The sequence below is a fragment of the Motacilla alba genome, chromosome 3 (assembly GCF_015832195.1).
Source record: "Motacilla alba alba isolate MOTALB_02 chromosome 3, Motacilla_alba_V1.0_pri, whole genome shotgun sequence".
In the NCBI taxonomy this organism is placed as follows: Eukaryota; Metazoa; Chordata; class Aves; order Passeriformes; family Motacillidae; genus Motacilla; species Motacilla alba.
In genome coordinates this window covers 39,801,101-39,822,108 of record NC_052018.1, presented here as the reverse complement: position 1 = coordinate 39,822,108, position 21,008 = coordinate 39,801,101, and the positions used below count along the sequence as shown (strand labels likewise).

The following is a 21,008-nucleotide window of genomic DNA, read 5'->3' as shown; positions in this document are numbered from 1 at the left end:
ACCTGGTACTTTTCTATCATTTCACACAGCAGAAACACAAGGCAAGTATTTGACGAGATTTATCAACATTTACCATTTTTGCCAGTTATGGAAGCTTGCCTATTCTTCAAACACGTTGTGAGGAATAACATTTCTCATACACATTCATACATCCTTTACTCCAGCAGAAATCACAGAATATAGTCTCTACACATGCTTTATCATTTTATATTTTTGCTAGCTCTTTGGAATTACTACAGTGTAAGAGGAAAGCTAAAAACTACTTAGCTAATGCATCACAACCAGTATTTTTTTATGATAAGTGTTCTCTTTTTTTTTTTGTTTCTTTTTGTTGCTAATATTGACAAATCCAGAAAAAGCAAGTGTTGTCACTTAGAAACACAAAGCTTACAGGAGTAGCAGCCAAAATAATTAATTACAAACCAGAAAAAAAGTAGGACTGTATAGGACTGTATGATATTATTACTTCCTTTTTTTTTTTTTTTTTTTTTTGTTACAGGCTCCTATAACCATTTAAGGCCATGAGAACACAGAAGTGGAAGTCTATTCCTCTACTATGCCACAAACTCATCAAATATCTTCAGGATAAATTAAGAAAGATCCATCTTGTTCACAACTAGTATTACAAGAAGGCTCAGCTGATTTTGAGACTCTATCTCTTAATTTTGTTTAATTTACTCAGTTTATATATATATTTGTTTCTGTGCCAAAATTATCTTTTAGATTTAACAGCATGATGTTTCCCTTTCTGCTCCCTCCCTCCCTCAGTATTTACTGAGGGATATAGTTACAGAAAACAATGATATTCCTCCTCAGCCCTCATTTTACTCGACTAAACAAGGAAAGGTCTTATCTCCTCATGTACAGTAGGTCTTCCTGATCAGGTTAGCTGACCTTTTTTACAACTCTCACAGTTTTGATTTCACTTATTCTTCTGCATGGACAAACTCTTCCCAGTACTCCTGATTTTTCAGCAGTGCCTTGTAAAGTAGCATTAGTACTTCCTTAGCTTTATAAATTATCTTGTATGAAAGTCAAACTGTCTTTTTCTTGATGCCATCACGTTAGTAGCTCATAGTCACCATACGACACATGAAAAGTCTCTGTGAACTTGGTCCTCAAGTAAGACACAGAAACAGCCTCTCTGGCAGACAAGACAGAACTAATGCAACATATTACAAATCGGAATTATGATGCAATAGATTCTACTGAGGATGCTCAGAAGCTACTTTCCAATCACTTCTTTAATTGCATTCTGTCTTTGATTAACAGATCTTGTAATTGTTTGGCTCCATACCAGTTATGGGGTGGGGCAAATTATTTCAATGATTTTTTAAGACTTGTTTTAAATTGTATCTGGATCAATGGCCAACAGTGTGAGATTCAACAAGGACAAGTCCTGCACTTTGGCTGCATCAACCCCATGCAGCACTACAGGCTGGGGTCTACAAAACTGTGCAGTGGAAAAGGACCTGGAGATGCTGGTCAGCAGCAGCTGAACATGTGCCAGCGTGTGCCCAGGTGGCCAAGAAGGCCAATGACATCCTGGCCTGGATAAAGAATAGTGTGACCAGCAGGGCTGGGGCAATGGCTGTCCCCCTGTACTCAGCACTGGTAGTGGTGTGTGTACTCAGCTCAAGCGGTGTGTCCAGTTCTGGGCCCCTCACTACAAGAAAGATATCGAGGGGCTGGAGAGAGTTCAGAGAAGGGCAACAGAGCTGATAAAGGCTCATATGAGGAGTGGTTGATAGAGCTGGGGGTGTTTAGCCTGGAGAAAAGGAGGCTCAGGGGTGACTTTATCACTTTCTACAACTGCCTGAAAGGAGGGTGTAGCCAGGTGGGGATGGTCTCTTCTCCCAGTGACAGGAGAAGAGGAAATTTTCTTAAGCTGCACCAGGAGAGGTTCAGGTTGGACACCTGGAAGACTTTTTTCATTGAAAGGGTGGCTAAGCATTGGAACAGACTACCCAGGGAAGTGGTAGAGTCACCTTCTCTGGAAGTGTTCAAGAAACAACTGGACATGGCACTTAGTGCAATGGTTAATTGACATGGTGGTGTTTGGTCAAAGGTCAGACTCGATCTTGGAGGTATTTTCCAATCTTAATGATTTTATGATTCTATTCTGTGAAAAGTAGGTAAGTAAATCCTCCTTAATATACTGAAAACCAAAGTAAGTCTTATATAAGTATTAAGTATGAAAACTTTCAGACAAAGAAAATAGAAAAAGAAAAATTATTTCTAATTCACAGTACATTAAAGTGCATTTTTTATTCTTAATTCATATCTCTTATTACCAGTATGGAGGACAGAGGGAGACGGAAAAAAATTAAAAATCAACATTCCTGATATAGCTGTTAATAGAGGTATTAGTGTACCTGACAGTTTCCCTTTCCAATGCCTTTTTTAAAATAACTTGCTATTTTGCCAACATTTAATAAGTCAAGCTGAAGTTTTTCAGCTTCAAGATGAATCACTTGAAACCTCTTGAAAACATCCCTAAAAGTATATTATACATTATTAAGAATGAGACTGACAGGAAAAGACCATTACTCTTCCATATTAAAAATATTCAGAATAGAAATAGATCATAGGAATTGCCATCCCTGTGAACAACTTCCACTGACACACCTCATTAAGCCTCTAGAAAAATAATTTGGATATGCTCAGTAACACCTTGTTTGAACTTCTCAGTCCAAAATCTCATCAGATTTTAGCTGCACTGCCAATAATCTATTCCACAGCTAAGCAAGGTTATATCTGCATCATTGTGCACTGTGGGCCTAATCACAATGACAAAACCCAAATGCCAAAAGTCTGTTTTTATGGTGCTGCTTGGGATCCACTTTGGAGACCCAGCAGATCAGAAAAAGACACTGTCACTTTTAGATGCAGAAGCGTGAAAAAAAACCCAGACCAAAGAATACAAGAGCAGATCCAGACCCCAGAGATTGCAGGAGGCAAACAGTACTGGAATACAGCAGGAGATTTAGAATCACAATTCAGAGAACACATGGCTTCTCAAGGAGACTGAGTGACTGTTCCTCCAACTACTCTGCATGGATGTAAGTGAAAAGTGATCAAGACTGATAAAAAGCATCATCGTCACTAACTTAAAAAAAGGAAGGCAACAGTCATGACTGAAGACATTATGCTAAATAACAGGGAGCATATTTAAAATTATCAATATACTAATGTTAACTCTCCAGGTATAAATAAGAACAAGGATGTTTATGTGCAAAGAATATATAATATGATTCAAACAATGCTTTCGTAATGTTTTTATGGCATTTTATTTCTGGAACATTTCATTGATGTACACATGGGCTCTGTATTACACCCATCAAGGAGACACTTTTCTTAAAAACATGTTTCAGGGAGCAGTCTGTCACCAAATGCTTAAGCATTACAAAGCTAACAGACACATCTAAAAATTAAGAATTGGAAAAGGGTGGCTGTAGTGAGCTGGTCATCTAATAACATCAGAGAATTAAACAAATTGCCTAGAACACATGGAATAACAGGTTATTTAACACAGATCAATTCAAGTCTCAGAAATGTTTGCAAAAGAACCCAAAGCAACAAAATTTCCTTAGAATTTTAAGGCAGTATTTGATACTCCATCTACTGAAACGCTGTATCCAGTGCAGGATAACTCAATAGTGAGTACAACTTTGATAGACAAAAGTCCTCAAGGAATCCATTTTGATCCAATACTGTTCAGAGTTTAATTGAAGTAGTGAATGCTAATTTTGGTCTGCAGAGTCTGCAGAAGTCTCTGCAAGGACAGCATGAGTATTATCAGGCTATCTGGGAACCAGTAACATAATACAGAAAATATACCAGGCTCTATTTGGAACAACACTGACAAGCCATCAGGAGGCACAAAAAAAAAAAAAGCTCATGTCATAAAATGCACACCCAGTACTGCCCAATAAAAGAAATAAGCCCTCTTGCTGCTTTAATGTTACATTTTAAATCTACTCTTTAATTATTGGTCCCAGTTCTGAAGTCCAACTCTAAGGATACTTAAAACCTACAGGTTGGAAAACCAGCCTTGCAAGATTTCAGGTGCTCAACTTAGTTTTTTAAAGAAAGACTCCTGGGGGATTTGATCTTGAGCAAAGATATTTATAACATGGAGAGAATATATGAAAGGAAAAATAGCTCTGACTAAATTTTCAGAAAATAGTTTCTGGCGCATGAATGTAGGATCAGAGCTGCCCTAGACAAGGAACTAAAAAGTACAGGACTGTATGCATTGGCTTCATGGGATTATGTACATTTTGCAGCTCTGCATTAAAAAAAAAGACTGCAATAAAACTAGTTTTTTTGACAACTGTCTGTACAGGTAAAGAAGGAAATATTTGTGCAATTTGACTGCTGGGGTTATAATGGTTTCTCATTCCTCTCAAAAGCAAGAGACTTGTTGCAGCTGCAGAAAGATACGAGAGTACTCAGCAGTTAAAAGAACCTGACTGTAAGTATGTGAATGATAAAAAGGCAACATTTCCATTTTATTTGGAAAACTGTTATTTGTTCAGGTATCTCTGTGCTCCTGCAATATCTGACCTCAGCTCAAAAATCACTAAGAATTTTATTTTTGTTGCTCATGGCACTAAACCAAGGCAAATTCTCATTTTACAGAGGAAAAAAGGAGAAGCAGAAGAATAATTTAAAAAGATTTCCCATTATGCAGAATATACAAAGAAGAGAACCTCACATGACTGGAACCCACTCCAGTGCCCTAGTAGCTAGATAATTCCTGTCTTCACCAACTTCAACAGAATTTTAACTTACATATACAGGTCAATATATTAGCAAAATGTCTGCAACGTGTATTGTATAGGCTTATACCCCAGTAAAAAAAAACCCCTCTAGAACTCTCTTTCCCCAGATTTATGCAGTGAAAAGAACATCTCTCTTTCCCACAACCAGGAGCTCTGTTATTAGTAGGTTTGCAATGCATTAATCAGAACCGATTTCAGGAGATATACGGCATTAAAAGGGATAGTGGTAGGCCATAAATAGACAGAAGAGTAAAAGAATGAGAAAAATCTGGAAGAACCACTGAATTTTAAAAACAAAATCTGGACATGTGAAGATCAAGAGGAGTTTGCTTGTCTTTCACAGAATAACAGCATTAACTAGGCTGGAAAAGACCTTTGAGGTCATGAAGTCCAACCTATGAACCAACACCACCCTGTCAACTAGATTAAGGCTCTAAGTGCCACATCCAGCCTTTTTTAAACACTGCCAGGGACAGTGACTCCACCACTGCCCTGGGCAGTCCATTCCAACAGCAAATCTCTCTTCCTATGAAGCCTTGTTTCCAAATGTCCTGCTTAAACTTCCTCTGGCACAATTAAGACTGTGTCCTCTTGTCCTTTTGCTGGTTGCCTGTGAGCAGAGATGGACCCAAAGCAGGCTACAACCTCCTTTCAGGTATTTGTAGAGTGTGATAAGGTCTCTCCTGAGCCTCCTTTTTTTTTCAGGCTAAGCACATTTTAAGCATTATTGATTTACTCACCATTCTTTTAGCCAGAAATTATTGTAGTGTCTGACTTTCAAAAGTAGAAAACCTGGAAAGGATGAAGGCCAAATGTAAAAAATGGGCCTTGACTCAACATCCAGTTTGATTTCCTACACCTGACCTCAGTAGTGCTAAACAAGCCACAAGTCCTCCCAAAACTAATACATGTGAATGTTCACACTGCTGAAGATGCCAAGCACCAGCAGGAATGCATGAGCCTTCAAAGATCATGATGACTCTGGTCCATTTGTTTCTAGCAGTTCTTACCAAGAATAAAAAGTAATTCAATCCCTCACTTCCAAATCTCAGCTTACAGTCAGAATCTCTTGTTTAGGATAAACGCTTTTTTTTTTCCACAGAGAAGATAAGATTAATCAATGGACCATATATTTGACACAATCAAATGATGAAATTCTCACTGACTTCAAGACTTTACCTTAAAGACACCAACTTTATAAGTTGAACAACTCATTGTAGGCTCAGTTTTTAAGTGTTCACAACTACAGATATGTGCCAGGACTTCATTCCTGTAGAGTTTGAAAGGCACCTCTCCAGCATTTCCCTTTAAACATAATAGAATCAAGTGAAGCAATGCTCTGTGGAGAACATCCTGGGAGTCGTGGTGGACTGTAAGCTGTCCATGAGCCAGCAGAGTGTCCTGGTGGCCAAAAAGGCCAACAGTGTCCTGGGGTACTTTAGGAAGACCATTATCAGCAGGTCAAGAGAGGTGATCCTATCCCTCTTCCCTGGCCTGGTGGGGCCACATCTGGAGAGCTGTGTCCAACCCTGGGCTCCTCAGAAAGAGAGAGATGTGGAACTCCTGGAGCGAGTCCAGCAAAGGGCTACAAAGATGTTTAGGGGACTGAAGCATCTCTATTATGAGGAAATGCTGAGGGAACTGGGCCTGTTCAGCCTCAAGAAGAGATGATTGAGAGGACACCTCAACAATATATCTGAAGGGATAGTGCCAAGAGAATGGAGCCAGGCTCTTCCTGATGGTGCACACAAACTGATACACAAAAGTTCCACCTGAATATGAGGAAAAACTTCTGTACTGTCCAGGCGACTAAGCACTGGAACAGGTTGCTCAGAGAGGTTGTGGAGTCTCCATCACTGGAAATATTTGAGAACTGTCTGCACACAATCCTGTGCCCAGTGCTGCAGGATGACCCAGCTTGAGCAGGAAGTTTCTACCAGACAACCCACCACATCACCTTCCAACCTGACCCATTCTGTAACACTCTTTCACAGAACTTTGGAAGGGCATTTAAAAACAAGACATAGCTGAGTTGCTTCCAAAAAAAAAATGTACATCTGCAGAAAAGTCACTGCTTTCAAAAATTAACTACAGCTTACCGAAGAAGTTTTTAGCCAGTGATTGTTCCATGCAATGTTATAAAAGTTAGTTCTTTTCAAATACAAATTTCAGTAAGAAATGTTGCTAAAACATTCACATTTCAAAGATTTCAACCTTTCAACCACACTTATAAGCAAAACCCTACCAACAGCTTATAAAAGGTTACCTATGTCTAATACTGTTTGTTTTCCCCCCACCTCAAAATATTCACACACTGATAATTTTTGCTACTTGCTTTGCTCATTTTCAAGAAATTTTTAACCTATTCAAGTTTTGGTCCAGGGCTGAATGGTGCTATCTGAGTCCAGAACTTGATTAGGAATACATAGAAGTTAAGACTCACGATATTACCTAGGAAAGTCATATCATTTCAAGTGTTTGGTTTCAGTAAACTGTCAATAGCAGTCTCGGGGTTCCTGGACATCATCATCGCATACATGTACTTCCTACATACTTCAGTTCCCCATGAAGATGGTAATGCTGCAAATATAAGTAAAAATACTGAGAGGCAGGCAAACCCAAACACAAACACACATGAACACTGATCTGGGGCATGGTGTATGACAGTAGGCCTGTCCCCCTGGTGTTTTTCATGTCCACAACATGCCTCCTCAAGTCAGCTGGACTTCCAGTCCTAGTGACCGCTGGCAACTGAATATACCTGAGGTTACTACAATATTTTCCCATGATAATGCTGAGATGCTATGGAAACTCAAGGCCCTTTACATACATAATTAGAATAGACAGCGCTTCCAATTAACAAGGAGAAAACATTCCACAAGGAAGAAGGAAGAAAGAATTACAAAGGAGAAAGAATTCTGTGTGTTACAGATCAGTTCCTACTGAACTGTAAATAAAAAGTCCTGGTTTAAGATCTAATGCTGTTTATACAGTTAGACATACTCTGTGACAGAAATCACAAATTCCATAAAACTGTTTAAACAGATGGGAAATGTAGCAAAAATTTCCTCCAAATTAATAAACAGATGTTTTGAATATATTACACAAGAAAACAGGCAAATGAAGTTACAGGCATTTCTCATGTTTTTCATGTTTGAAATAAAACACTCACAGGATGTTATTGATGGTTAATAAAGTTGATGCCACTAATCTATAGGCGTGGATCTTTAATTTTTAGAATTAGTGAGAAGAATGAGGACAATTTATAACTTTTAAAGCTCTGATCACATACTGACTGACGATTCAATAAGTCATTACAGCATGTATACATTTATATTCATTCTGGTTTCAAGGCCTATTCAGTACCATGGACAGAAAGGGTATCTTTATTCTGAATGGAGTTAGTCTACATCACTAATCTAAAGCTAAATACAAATTCTAGTCATGCAGTTGTTAAAAAAAATACCATAAGTGATGGAATGTGCTAAAATTCTGTTTCATTTAGTGCTGCTACAAGATCTATTGGAAAACATCAAAGCCTTATATGGAACTTGTTTCTCTTGTTTCTTCCTTTGTGGTCCCCTAGAAACACAAATGGTTTAACAGTATTTAACAGTAATTAAAAAGAGATGATAATCTGCTTCCATTTCTAAAGATACTTATACATAATGTGGGCTTAGGTTATTTTCCGTACAAATCTTTCTTCTTAACTAGCACAATTAGTTGAGTATGTTGCAAGCAGTTCAGGTAGATGGATCACACAGTAACGATCAGACCATCAGAAAAACATAAAAGATTATGGGGCAGGGTATCAAATGCCAAATACATAGGTTTGTATCAAGTCCAGATTTCTTATGCCTTTAATGTGAGATTGTCTACAAAAAAGACTAAAATGCAAATATGCATGACTGGAGAATGTATCAATTTGGATCCTCATTACTTCAGTCCTTCTTCACCATTAGATAAACAAGGTTTTGAAAGTCTCTTCTATTAAGCTGACTGAAAAATTAAAATTAAATTTACAAGGTCTTTTTGACATCTTTTAAAGACAGAGCAGACTGAATCATTCACTATTTTCCTTAGCCTCATACTTCAGGTGCTAAGTTGCCCCCTGAAATTCCATCAAATAATACATTTTCGCATTCGTTATCTTAAGAAATATTTTGCGACTGCATTTAGAATTTGAAATTGACTCCTGCGAAAATAATAATAATAGTGTACCTAAAAATACAAAATAGAGAAGAGGTAAAAAGTATTTACTTTATAATGGAGAATGAAAAAAAAAAAAAATCAGTTCTATTTTGGGTAAGCTAGTATAGAAGAAAGAAAAGATGAACAATTAGCTCTCTACCACAGAGATACTTCTGAGATAAAATCAGATTGTAACTCACTTCAAGCCCAATGTTCTCTTCAGGTTCATAGGTTACAAATGATTTATAGTCACCATTTCGTACTTAGCATTCTGGCTTTTCCCATATTGTAAATACTATATAATCAAAGCATTTTCTTGTTTCAGAAATACTTTTGCTAAAATGGCTTAATACAACTCAAAGCGCTTTAGATGAAAGCAAATTTAAGTAAAATTTTTCTCTGTTTCTTTCCAGGAGGTAAAAACCCCTCTCTATGTCTGCTGCCTATATTCCTCTTCTTTCACATTAGAGCTGTAAGTCTCCTCTTTCAGGTCACGTCTTCCACATAAAAGTGCTAAACTAATGCTGCTTAATGACAAATTAATGTCCATGAATAAAAAATACACCTCTAATAGCATAGAGTAATTTGCCATTACAATATCATCATTGGACATGCCCCTGGTTTAATACGATGTATTTAATTCATAACTTAATGAGTGATATATAAAAAGAGAGAGATGAACCCTGCAATTACATTTATGTGAGTCTGTCACCTTATTTGTAAAACCTTAGAGTCATTTACATTCAAATTAGAACAAATGAGTGATTTCACAAAGTGCGGTGATAAATGACCATTGCTGCACAAGACAGAACTGTATTTCCTGTGAAAACATTAACAGTTTCCTATTATTTGTTAAAAATTACAATGCATATTGCCCAGTGTTGTGTGAATAATGACTTTTTTACTGATTAGGTCAGAAGACTAATACGGAGTAAAAATAAATAATTTTTCTTTTCATTTTTTCTGATTTTAGCTTGAATTTCTCTGCTCAAACTGTTACGGACTCACACTGCCACCTGCTGCCCAGGCCCGGGTAGGAAGGGCTTCGACTGCCTCATTTCAAGTCCAGTTCAGCCATTCTGCCTTCTGGGTGTCATTTCTTGCAATAAACAAAACTTTCCTCCAGACCTCTAAGTGGACATGTCACTGAGAACACAAGCAGATAAAGACAGCTGCACTAGCCAGTTACAAATACTTCCATTCCAGGGGCTCATGCATCCAAACTGCCTCAAGTCGCAAGCAGAATTTGAAGTGAAATACACTGGGGACAGGGAGGGACAGGGAGAGCATAAAACATTAGAATCGATCAGATGGCAATAAAACCAAAGAAGAATTTTGTACGCTAAGCATTCTGGCATTCATCAGCCCCTGTTTACAGCTTTATGAAAATATTGGAAAGATTCCAGAAGCAGAAATCTTTCAGGGAATGATGGACAGAAAGGTCATCTAAAGAGTCCACACTGGCTAGAATGACAACATGAGAAGGGCAGGGAAAAAAAGTGTAAGCAATTGTGAAGAATTGGGAAATTGTGAAGCAAAACAGTTTCCCCGCCCCTATTAAAAACACACACCAAAGCTGCTCGCCCTTCCTGACAGAATCTGCAAAGAGATGGCAGATAAAGCACTAACTGTCTCTTCCCAACTTGTGACCTCTCCTGTAACTTTTCTTTTACTCTCCTGTAACTGCTGCAGAGGACTGGCAGTGTGTATCCATACATCAGAGCTCGGGAGCTCTGATCTTGCCAGCAATAGTTCACCTTGATGTTGCAGCATCATTTTTTTTACACATCCATCATCAGTTTCAATTCACACTGCAGATAAATAGCAGCAAGTGGATTACAGTAAGAATGGGATTCAAAGTGACTGGGTATTGTCACATATTTCCACTTTCCTCACTGATACCAACTGAAAAATGGAAAAAAAACCACCACCATTTTTTTCCTGAGTCCCACTTTAAGTTCGAATCCTCACAAGTGCAACCACTTTTCATATATACAGATTATTATCTCTGTAATGTATCAGTATATTAAAGAGATAACAGAAAAAATTCCCCGAGCTATTTTTGAGTTTTGTCAAAGAACTTTTCTAATGATTATCAATAGCTCAATGACAACAGCTGACAAAACTTGCTCCTTCAAAAAATAGCAGGCTAGCACAGCAACAACTGGTTGTGTAACACTTAAAAACAGGAAAACGTAATACATTATTTTTGTCTACTTTGTATTCTCAGCATGGGAAGGTTACTTCACCACAGGATAAAGTTGGTAGACTTAAGCTTGCTGGTGGTGACTAATTCTGGGGGATTGAGGGGAGTGTGCCGAATGTGCATGCATGTACTTAGATTAAAAACTCAGTATTAGTAAAAAAAAGCAAGCCTTGGTTGCTAGATGACCTTTAGATTTTCTTTCCAGTAGTTTAATTTGCTCTATATGAAAAACCCAGGAGCTAAAATCCCAACTGATCTGGGGCTTCTAGCAATACAAAGGTGATGCTCTCAATCTCTGGTGTACGAATTAATTCATCTCTGAAGGAGTTTATCTTAGTGAAAGTTGGGATTGTCATTGGCACCGTTCCAAATGGAGAAGTTTGGTTTAAGAAAAATAAATAGCTTTGAAGCTCTGGTTTACCCATATATATAAACCATGCACACTCTTCCTTTTAATCTACACACAAATTCATTTGTAGCTTCTTCCATTTAAGAACAGTAGCATATTTCAATCTACAACATATTCAGATAGTTTAAAATTAGAAGAAGAAAATATTTAGATAATTAGGAATTTGTACACCAGGAAAAAAATTCGTTCTTTAAGCCTAAATTGACCATTACAGTAGAAGCTTAAAAATCAAATGCCCCTACCCAAGACAATTTGCCTGCTTCAATTATGACCATGAATTATTCCAGAAGGATTTGTCAGTTGATTAACCTTATTTTTGTATCTCAGGTCTGATCCTCCTCACTGCCTGCTTTTGTAAACAAGAATCCAGAGCAGGACAATACAGAGGCAGTTCCAAGAAAATTCCAGTTGACTGCTGTTGTACAATGCTGTGCCCAGGTTTATTTTAGTCACTCACCTAAAATGTTATTTTCTTTTTATCTTAGATTAGCTGTCTTCAAAGATGGTAGGACTGATATCAATAGCAAGCAAGCAGAGTTCCATTTAATGTAATGAAGCTTCTAAAAAGTAATCTGGTACATTTACCATTTAGCAGGGAACCTAATGCACTTAAAACTGATAGGAAAATTGGCATCAAAGTTTCAAGTTCACTTGACACAAAAAACATGTAGGATCCCAAGAATAATTTTTACAAGTCAGAATAACTTCAGTGGCAATCAGGTTCATCACTGCTATTGTCTACTACACCTGCTCCTCCCAGGAACTATGAGAATAAGAAATAATTTCCAGAATTAAGTACAAGGACAGTCACTTCAAATAAGTCTGTACTGAAACTATGCCACTGTCCAACCAATATACATAACATAAATTATATCCCCAACTCTGTCCAGTGTGCAAATTTAATCTGTTCTTCACAAAAGGTGCCTAATCTGGCAGCAGAAAATTAAAGGGATAAATGCAATCTAACAGTCATGCCACATCCTGCCTTTCAGAAATGAGTCTAAGCTTGGCTTTGGACTGCTCTGCAACTTCTGAACTCCTCACCCACAACTATCATACCTTGACTGTAATTCAGGATGTACCTAGAACTCCACTGAAAAAAAAAAAATTGCACTTCAGAATATACAGGAAAATCACTTAGCTTTGAGACTTCAATTATGGGAGTCCAATATCCCAGCTCCCTGAATACCAGTGGAAATCAACCTCTGCTTTAAAAGCCAATTACTACCCACACAATACTGAGCTGTTGTTGATCAGCAGAAGGAAATTCCATTAAAAACTTATATTCTCAATAGCATTCCCTCCTTATCAAGACTCTGATTGTTGAAATAATTTGCAGTTTGTGGCTCTCTGGTACTGAATACACAAACAGTTGAGCAAAAATACAAAATTTCTTAGATCTGAGTTATGTAACTCAGACATACTCATGAAACAAACATTTTTATGTTCTGAATAAATGTTTTAACACATTTATTCTCTTGCATAAGAATAAAGTCATCACGTATCCTTCAGAAAAAACATTCACAAGCTTTAAAGAGCAAAATAGGTCATCACAAGCACATTACCTAATACCATGTTCTCTACAGTTCAATTTAAAAACTCCCTTTTCAGATGGCCCCCACATTTAATGCCTTAACTAGTTATCTCTTGCTTTTTCCTATATCATGTGACAAATATGGTCCACTTTTAAGAGGGAAAGGAGCTATTCAGATAACCCATTCCTGTTATATTTCAAAGTTTGCCTATTGGCTGCAGCTCTCTGCATTATCCTCCTTTAAAAAACCTCAGCCAAAACTGACAATCAAACTGAGCTGGAGGAGGAACTTGGAAAACAAGAACCTAAGAGAACTGGATGTGCAGGCTGCAAGCAAACGCTGTGTGAGCGATCCCAGACCTTAGTGCCACTGACGGTACACAAAGTTCAAGTCTTTCGCTCTCCCACACCTCTGTAGCAGTTAAGGAAAAAAATGCATTGCCTTACCGTTTGTTCAGCCTGAGACAGATGTGTGCCTTACAAGCCTTGTTTCAATGTTTAATGTACCTGAGAATTATGCAGATGACATGAGAGATTCATGAATATGTATGTATCTCAAATAAAATACATCAGCAGGCTTCAAAAGAGTCCCCTTCTAGAAAGGAAGGTAGAAACAAAACCCCCAACAGCAGAGGTTGTGGAATAATCATAATTCAAGGTATGACAATGATGATATGGAGGGAGAAGTCTGCACCACGCAAAGCTGGAATTAAGATCATAAGTAGGGAATACTTGGGCATTTCTCTTGTTTGCAAATAAAGAAAATATGATTTACCACAGTTTTAAAATAAAAACTAGTAAATTATCAATCTAAAATGAGCATGAGTTTTCAAATGAGAATATTGAATCAACATTAGATGCTTCAGAGCATTTGATAATGAGAAGTTTATAGATGATAAAACGCATTTAATAAACTAGCAGTGTTGACAGAAACCTCCACTGCATTACCTAACTGACGGCAGGGAAAAAAATGTTCCTCTCCTTTTTCCTGTCTTTCCTTTGATTGAGAACTCTTTTTAAAAATTGCCATAAAAGCAATTTAAATAACTTTCTAAAGATTTTTTTTAAATTTATCAAAAAAATTAAAGTCCTCTAAGCAGTTTAGTCTACAAAAAGGAGGATCTGTCATAGTCAAAATAACATTTTGTTTATTCTGAGACAACCAAGAGGAAATTCCTTAAAGACCAGTCAATATAAAAGTCAGCATTGGCTGGAAATTATCCTGTCCCCAGTGAACTAGAAATAATTTTTGACAATCAGACACTTCAGCAATCATCTTAGACGAATCATATCATTACAGTATTCTTTGGAATCTCAAAGACTACCAATGTGCCTTGAAACAGATACGTGAACAGGCAATGCCAATTGCATTTATAGCCAAAAAACTGCATCCTTATTGAAATGCATGGCATTATTACAGGTCCCAGATAAAAGTATCACAAAGAGATGAAAGTGTTCAAGACAGTTCCAATGAACTGTCAGGCTGGAACAGCTAGAGAAGAGCTGGAACAAGTGCTAACAATAAGAGCAGCGCCCATACAGGAAAAGCTTGGTCTAATCAAAACAGTTAAAGACAATCCTAACAAGTTAAAACTCTCTGTCATCATTACACAACAATAAATGACAGCTAGATCCCACACACTGTATTTCCTGAATTTAGGCTAAAATAAGCTGAGTTTATGGTATCTGAACAATTCAAAAGAGCATAAAAGAAATTCAGTAGCACTGTAAATGAAGAACTCCGGCACACTCACTCATCAGAGAGAAGAGAAAGGGCAAGCACTATTTCCTTTCCAGCATCTGTATCACAGCACGTGGGGGTGACAAGACACTCCAGTTACCAACTGCAGAGGGGACAAGTGGTTTTAAGGAAGCCTTCTTTATCTACTTGGATTTTTGTTGCAGATAGTACTAAAATAAAGAAAGAGCTATTTTTTAAAGTCACACAGTAATACGTAGAACATAGATATTTGATTCAATTAGTTTGGACCTGAAAGATATCACAGTTTTAACGTGCAGTACCTTGTTGACTTCTGTTAAAAAGACTCGCAGCAACCACTCAAGGCTGATTACTTGCATGGACTGCAACCGTACAAAACAAACAAGACAAGTAAATTTCTACTGAGATCTATTTAGACTGCAGTTCTGTCTCACTGAGGTGTGCAGTGCAGTGTGCCTCACTGAGGTGAACTTGGTAAAAAAATAAAGAGTAAAATACAGCCTAAATCCCAACTCGTATCAGCTACAGCTACCTCACAGATGTGCATGCAGATTCCAAACCTTTATGATGAGACCCTGATTCAAAAATAGGTTACAGAACTTGCACTGCTCTCTGTCTTCCAAGACATATTCTCCTCTTTTTTCCCCTATATCCACTATCTTATTCCCTACCTCCACTACTGTAAATCTGGAAACTGAGTCCCACTTCCTCTTAATTTTTACAACAGTGGAGTTCCAGTTGTCCTACCCTGGCACACTATTCAAGGTACAACAGTGCTTTTTCACATCTTTCACGCATCCTACAGCAACTGCAGGCCACAAAGTGGTTTCTATGACTCATGAAAGACACAGTAATCTTGTAAGTTGTAGAAATAGAAAAAAACATGCAAATAGACATATGCATGAGCCAAATGCATCAAAAGACATGAGATCAACAGGAAAAGCACTATCAGGAGAGGAATTCAAATGCCTCTGATTCTTCTGCTAGTTATCTTGTGGTTGGACTTCATCTTAAAGGGCTTTTTCAACCTAATGGTTTCTCTGACTGCCATGTTCAGAAAATTTGTACTGCTCTGTTAATTACAGAGTCATTTGGAAGAAATATTTCCTAACTCCAAAGTGTTGGGTTTTTTATGGGGCTAGCGCGATTTTGGGGTTTTTATTCATTAGCAATCTATTTCTAAATAATTGACTATAGCTTGCAGATTAAGGACAAGATTGAAAGAACTGATAAATCTGTAGTTGTCTGTCTTTCCCCTGCAATGGCATCGGGATTAAAAGTATTAAGATGGTACTAAGAGAAGAGCTACAAATACCAGAAGCTACTCCACACAGGTAATAGAAAAGAAGTTTTAGTTTAGCCTAAACAGAAAAAGTTAGTACAAGGGTTTAGTTGAGTATATACCTATATCCTCTTACATCCCTACTTGATGAGCACAACAAACAAACTTTTTCCTACTCTTTAATATTTTCTGTAGCTTCTTTGCTGTAATAGTTTCTTTAGTTCAATTTCTGACAAAGTAAGCATAAGCATCAAAGACATACTCACACTAACTGGTTTGTTTGAGGACCATTAAATATGTTGTATATGACTACCAGTGTTAGATTTGTATCTTCCTCATTACAGTAACCCCTTCCCATGCCTGCCTGATAACCAGTAGGTCAAATGGTTTTGTGGCTTATTTGGTATCTTGCAGTTCTTATTTCTCAAACCAACCATCTTTCCCATCACAACCCATGTCTGTTTCCTCAGAAAAATTAAATCTCTTCCTGCATTCCTAAAAAGAAAAAATTATACCAATTGCAGCTCTCTGTCAGCTCCTTAAAATTTCTAATCAATTTATAATGCACAAATTAATACCAACTTATTGTCTGAATATACATTTTGAAGGGTTTCCTGAGGTTAACACTCAAAGAACAGATTCTTTTTCTGTAAGACACAAAACCTTCTAGTACATCCTGAAGTTCTTAACATGAGATCCTGCGTGCCCCTGGTGCTCAGTAGCTCAGCATGCTGCCAAGCACACTCCCACTGCTCAAAGGCAGTTACGCTGTTGGAAGGCAAGTGCACACCAAGAGCACTGTGCTGATGTGCATCTCCATGTCCAAGTGCTGCACAGGTGCAGTTAACACATCCCATTTCAGAAACAGTGATGAAAAGTTACTGAGAGGTGCAAACAGTTCTGTAGAACTGCTATTGCCATTTTATTTTTAGAAGGCTTTTCACAGATACCCATCAAAGCCGTGTTCTTGCTACCATCATCCCATCGTTCTTGCTACCATTTCCTATACAAGCCAAGCACAAAAAAAAAATGCTTACCACAACTCTATTTTTTTATTTGATAAAGGCATTAGCATTACAGGCATAAGGCTTATTGAGACTAAGGTACCGTTAAAATAAGTCCTGTTCCTTTAGTGAGAGGTTGTAGTGCCCTGGAATACATGTCAATATTCTATTGTGAATTACACATCTGAATTTGTCACAATACTTATGATCCTAATAGGGAAATAATTTCACATTTGGTACACTGAAGTAGAAGAAAGCAAATTCCCCGGTAAAAGGGGGAATCAAACTCCCATATGATGATATTAATTAGCAGACCTTTCTTGTTTTCAGGAATGAAATGGACAAAATGGATGGAAGGATAAAGCATCTACCATAAACTGATACCCAAATGACATCCAAAATTCTGATCTCCCAGTTTTTGCCATTTACATTACACCGGGTATTGTACTAATAGTTTCCTACTGAAATTAGGCTTGAAGCAAAAGTGTACCAAACAGAAAAAGCTGATCAGGCCAAAAAGCCTCACCTCAATGAGATAGTGAGAACATAAACTGAGAAGCTCCAGCAACTGCAAATGACTCCCAGCTGCTAGGACATCCTGTATCACCCCTGGTTCCAAGAGGATCTGTAAAGAAGAAAATGGAAGGTTAGTAATCTGGAAGATGTACTCAGAGTACTTGTAGAAAATATTAAAGGCCTTGGTTATTTCAGATATTTAAGTCAACATAAAGAACAGAATACAATAAAGCATATAGGGAAGTCTTTACAGAATATGGACAGATTTTCTAAAGTTCATCTGAATTTCCCAAAGGATTTTTAAACTTTTTTTTGTTATTTTCCTTTTCCTGTGAGAGTCTCTAAGTCACAATACCCCCTAAATCCTTCAAAACTAAATATGTGCTGTTTAAGAAGGAGACTTTTCAAAATAACAGAACCTCCTTTTGTTATCTACATACTTAGATCCTTTCACATATACTGATGAATCAGGCCAATAGAATTGACTCTGAAGTCTCCACTATTAATATTATTCATGCATGTAAAACATATACAGACTAGAAACACCCTGCCTATTCTGCATGGTGCCACTTTGTAATTTTCCTAACCACTGTCTTCATTTTAGAGAGCAGGGGTCTGAAAGCACAATGAGCATGTTGCTGGGGAAGTGCCAGAAAGGGCTTGGAAACCAATACTGATTATTCGGTTACTTGCTCACATGAAACTCCTGCTCATTTCAATTAAAATCATGTACAGGCAGCAGTAAGGATAATTGGGCCACAGCTCATAGACCGCTGTCTTGGGGTCAGCTTGTTAGAGCATCTCTTTTGGGACACAAAAATGTCTTTGGGAGTACGGACACTGGTCAACTTCTTATTAGCAATCAGACTACAAACTATCTAGACTAAAATCTTTTAAGTAGCACAACGTCAAAAGAAAACCAAAACAGAAATGCATGAGAAAAATTAAATTTTCAAAGCTGCTTGCTTTATTCAATTTTATCCTTGTACTTCCACTGGCAACTTTGCTTTCACACCACATGAGGTCAGTCTCTCACTGCTCCACAGGGAAGCAAAGCTTACTTTCACATTCTTTTCTTTCTGCTCACACAATTCAGTTTTGTGTCATAGCATCATTTGTACACCTCAAGTGCAGTGGAATAAGGAAAATGGAAAACAAAAGGAAAGATACTCAACTGAATCTTTTGTAATTTAACTATTTTTGAGAGAAATGAAAAAAGTGTATGCATTTCTTCAAGCAAAACCACAAAATACCTCCAACATAATGGATGTATTAGGAGGAGAGAAGGTGATTGATCCTTGCTTATATCAAGAACTCATTTACATTGAGTTCTGGCAGCATATGCAATCCTTAATGCTTAAATCACTACATTTATTAATACTAGGTTTTAAGTGAACATTCTACGTCATTTACATACTATATAAAACATGAAGGTTCTTTATCTAGCCAGAAATTCATGTAAGGATCCTACTGTAAATGAGAAGCAGGCCCAGCACAATGCGGGTTTTAAGCTGGTGCTACTGAGGTTGCTATGAATGATGAGAGGTAGTTGAACAGAAAGTTAGGATAGAGTTCAGTAACAAAAATATCTCCAACAGACATGGATATTAAAACAAACAAACAAACAAAATAAAAGTGTGTTGCTCTCAAGTATTTTCAAGTGAGAACTCAAGGTCAGACTAAACAAGCTGGCATAGACCCAGCAGTGTTTTTTATTCAGACATGATTGACACTGAGGAAGCTGCCATCCTATGGCACATTACTTACTAAGTGTCAGCCAGAGAACCAGAACCCAAAGCAGATTAGTACCTTGTAGGCATAGACAAACTATATTTAACTGTGCTAATATTCATGTATTTTAAAGCTACAGCAAATAATACTACAAATAATACTCGTAGCACTATGAGATAAGAAATAGGACAAGAGGCAAGGAGGGTGGCTGGCTACTGTCTAGAGATAATTTGCACAAAGTCAGCAACAGAAGTTCATTTCAAGGTGGCAGATGTATTTCCTACATGGTCTTCCATTTTTATAGCCCTCCTATACCTTGCAAGCTATATTCTACCGAGAAAACAGAATCACTTTTGTGCTTCCCAAGATAATGGAGCAAAGTCTAGTTTATCTTTTCACAAAAATTTGCTTTAAGTTGAACTATCTGAACTTTTATTCAATACTCATTTGGATATAGGCAAAAAATACCAATTCATCTATGCTAAAGGTTCACCATTGGGAAACTGCAGGCTGGTAAAATCCTTCTTTTCTAAAGGAAAAGAAAATTATGAGTAAAGGAGGAAGAAAATATTGCAGGCCTTCCTTCTACCGAAATTGAAGTAATTCACAATTATACCACACCTTTGAGCTTTTATACACTAAAGAAATTGCTTGTTTTTTATTAATTACCAGCATAGGTGTTTATATGTTATACAGGCCTTCCAGCTTAATATTAACAGTAAATGCACATCACAAGTACACACAGTGACTGACTGTCCTCTGCTTGTCTAGCTCTCAAAACAATAGATCTGAGGTCTACAGAATGATGCTTATTGCAAATTAAGGAGAGTAAAACTAAGGTCTACTTTGGATTCACAACTTCAAAATTCATCATAAATTTTAGTGTGAAAAAATAGAGAGAAGCTTAATAGTTTTCTGTAATCCATCCTCAACCCAAGCATTATGAGACATAATTACTGGGTCAGAAAGTTAAGAAACTTAAGCAGAAACTTAATTTGGACTTCTCAAATTCAGACAAAAACTGCAACCTTCACTAGTGAAGAATTTGCTTTCTCATGACACAGGCTATATCAGACTGGTTGCTGTACTATTTTTACATTAAGATTAATTAGAAGCAATTCAGGTATTGCACCTGGCTGTACCTTACAATCACCCCTCTACCCAATCCTTACTTCAAAGGGTTAATTTTCATTAGACTTTCGACTTCTCTCTGGCATATACCCAAGAAAATTCCCTTAAGCACCTTTTCCCTGTATACAACAGGCAGATCTTGTGATACATGAGTAACTTCCTTTCCTAAGCCATCAAGCCTGACATACTGCTCGTTTTCAAACTGATTTACTTTGACAAACTACTTTGCTCTTACAATGACTGGTTTCAAACAGGAAACCTGTTCCTCAAAGCTGCCTTTCTACTCTCCATCATGCCACAAACCCTCCAGAGAGGATGCATAAAATACAGTCTGGTCCCTAATTTGGTCAGACCCACAGCCCAAGGGATTGAAGCGATGCAAAATCTGGCTGTCTGTAACAGAATGCTGAGGTCACAAGATCCAGAAAGCCAGATAATTTCTTAGATCCACTATTTTTAGACATACAATATTAATCTATCTGGAAACTTAACCACTA

The 21,008-nt window shown here is 37.4% G+C and overlaps 1 protein-coding gene across 7 annotated transcripts in view; it reads right to left on the bottom strand.

Moving 5' to 3' along the window:
• KLHL32 (kelch like family member 32) overlaps positions 1-21,008 on the bottom strand; it is a 123,384-nt gene that overhangs the window by 46,165 nt on the left and 56,211 nt on the right. For 6 of the 7 annotated variants that reach the window (XM_038131502.1, XM_038131501.1, XM_038131507.1 and 3 more), the window contains one exon: positions 17,660-17,758. In XM_038131502.1, coding sequence (XP_037987430.1) covers positions 17,660-17,758 — 99 coding nt within the window. Of the gene's footprint in view, positions 1-5,527; positions 7,312-17,659; positions 17,759-21,008 lie in introns of those variants that run through there. The other variant, XM_038131506.1, reaches the window with a different exon arrangement.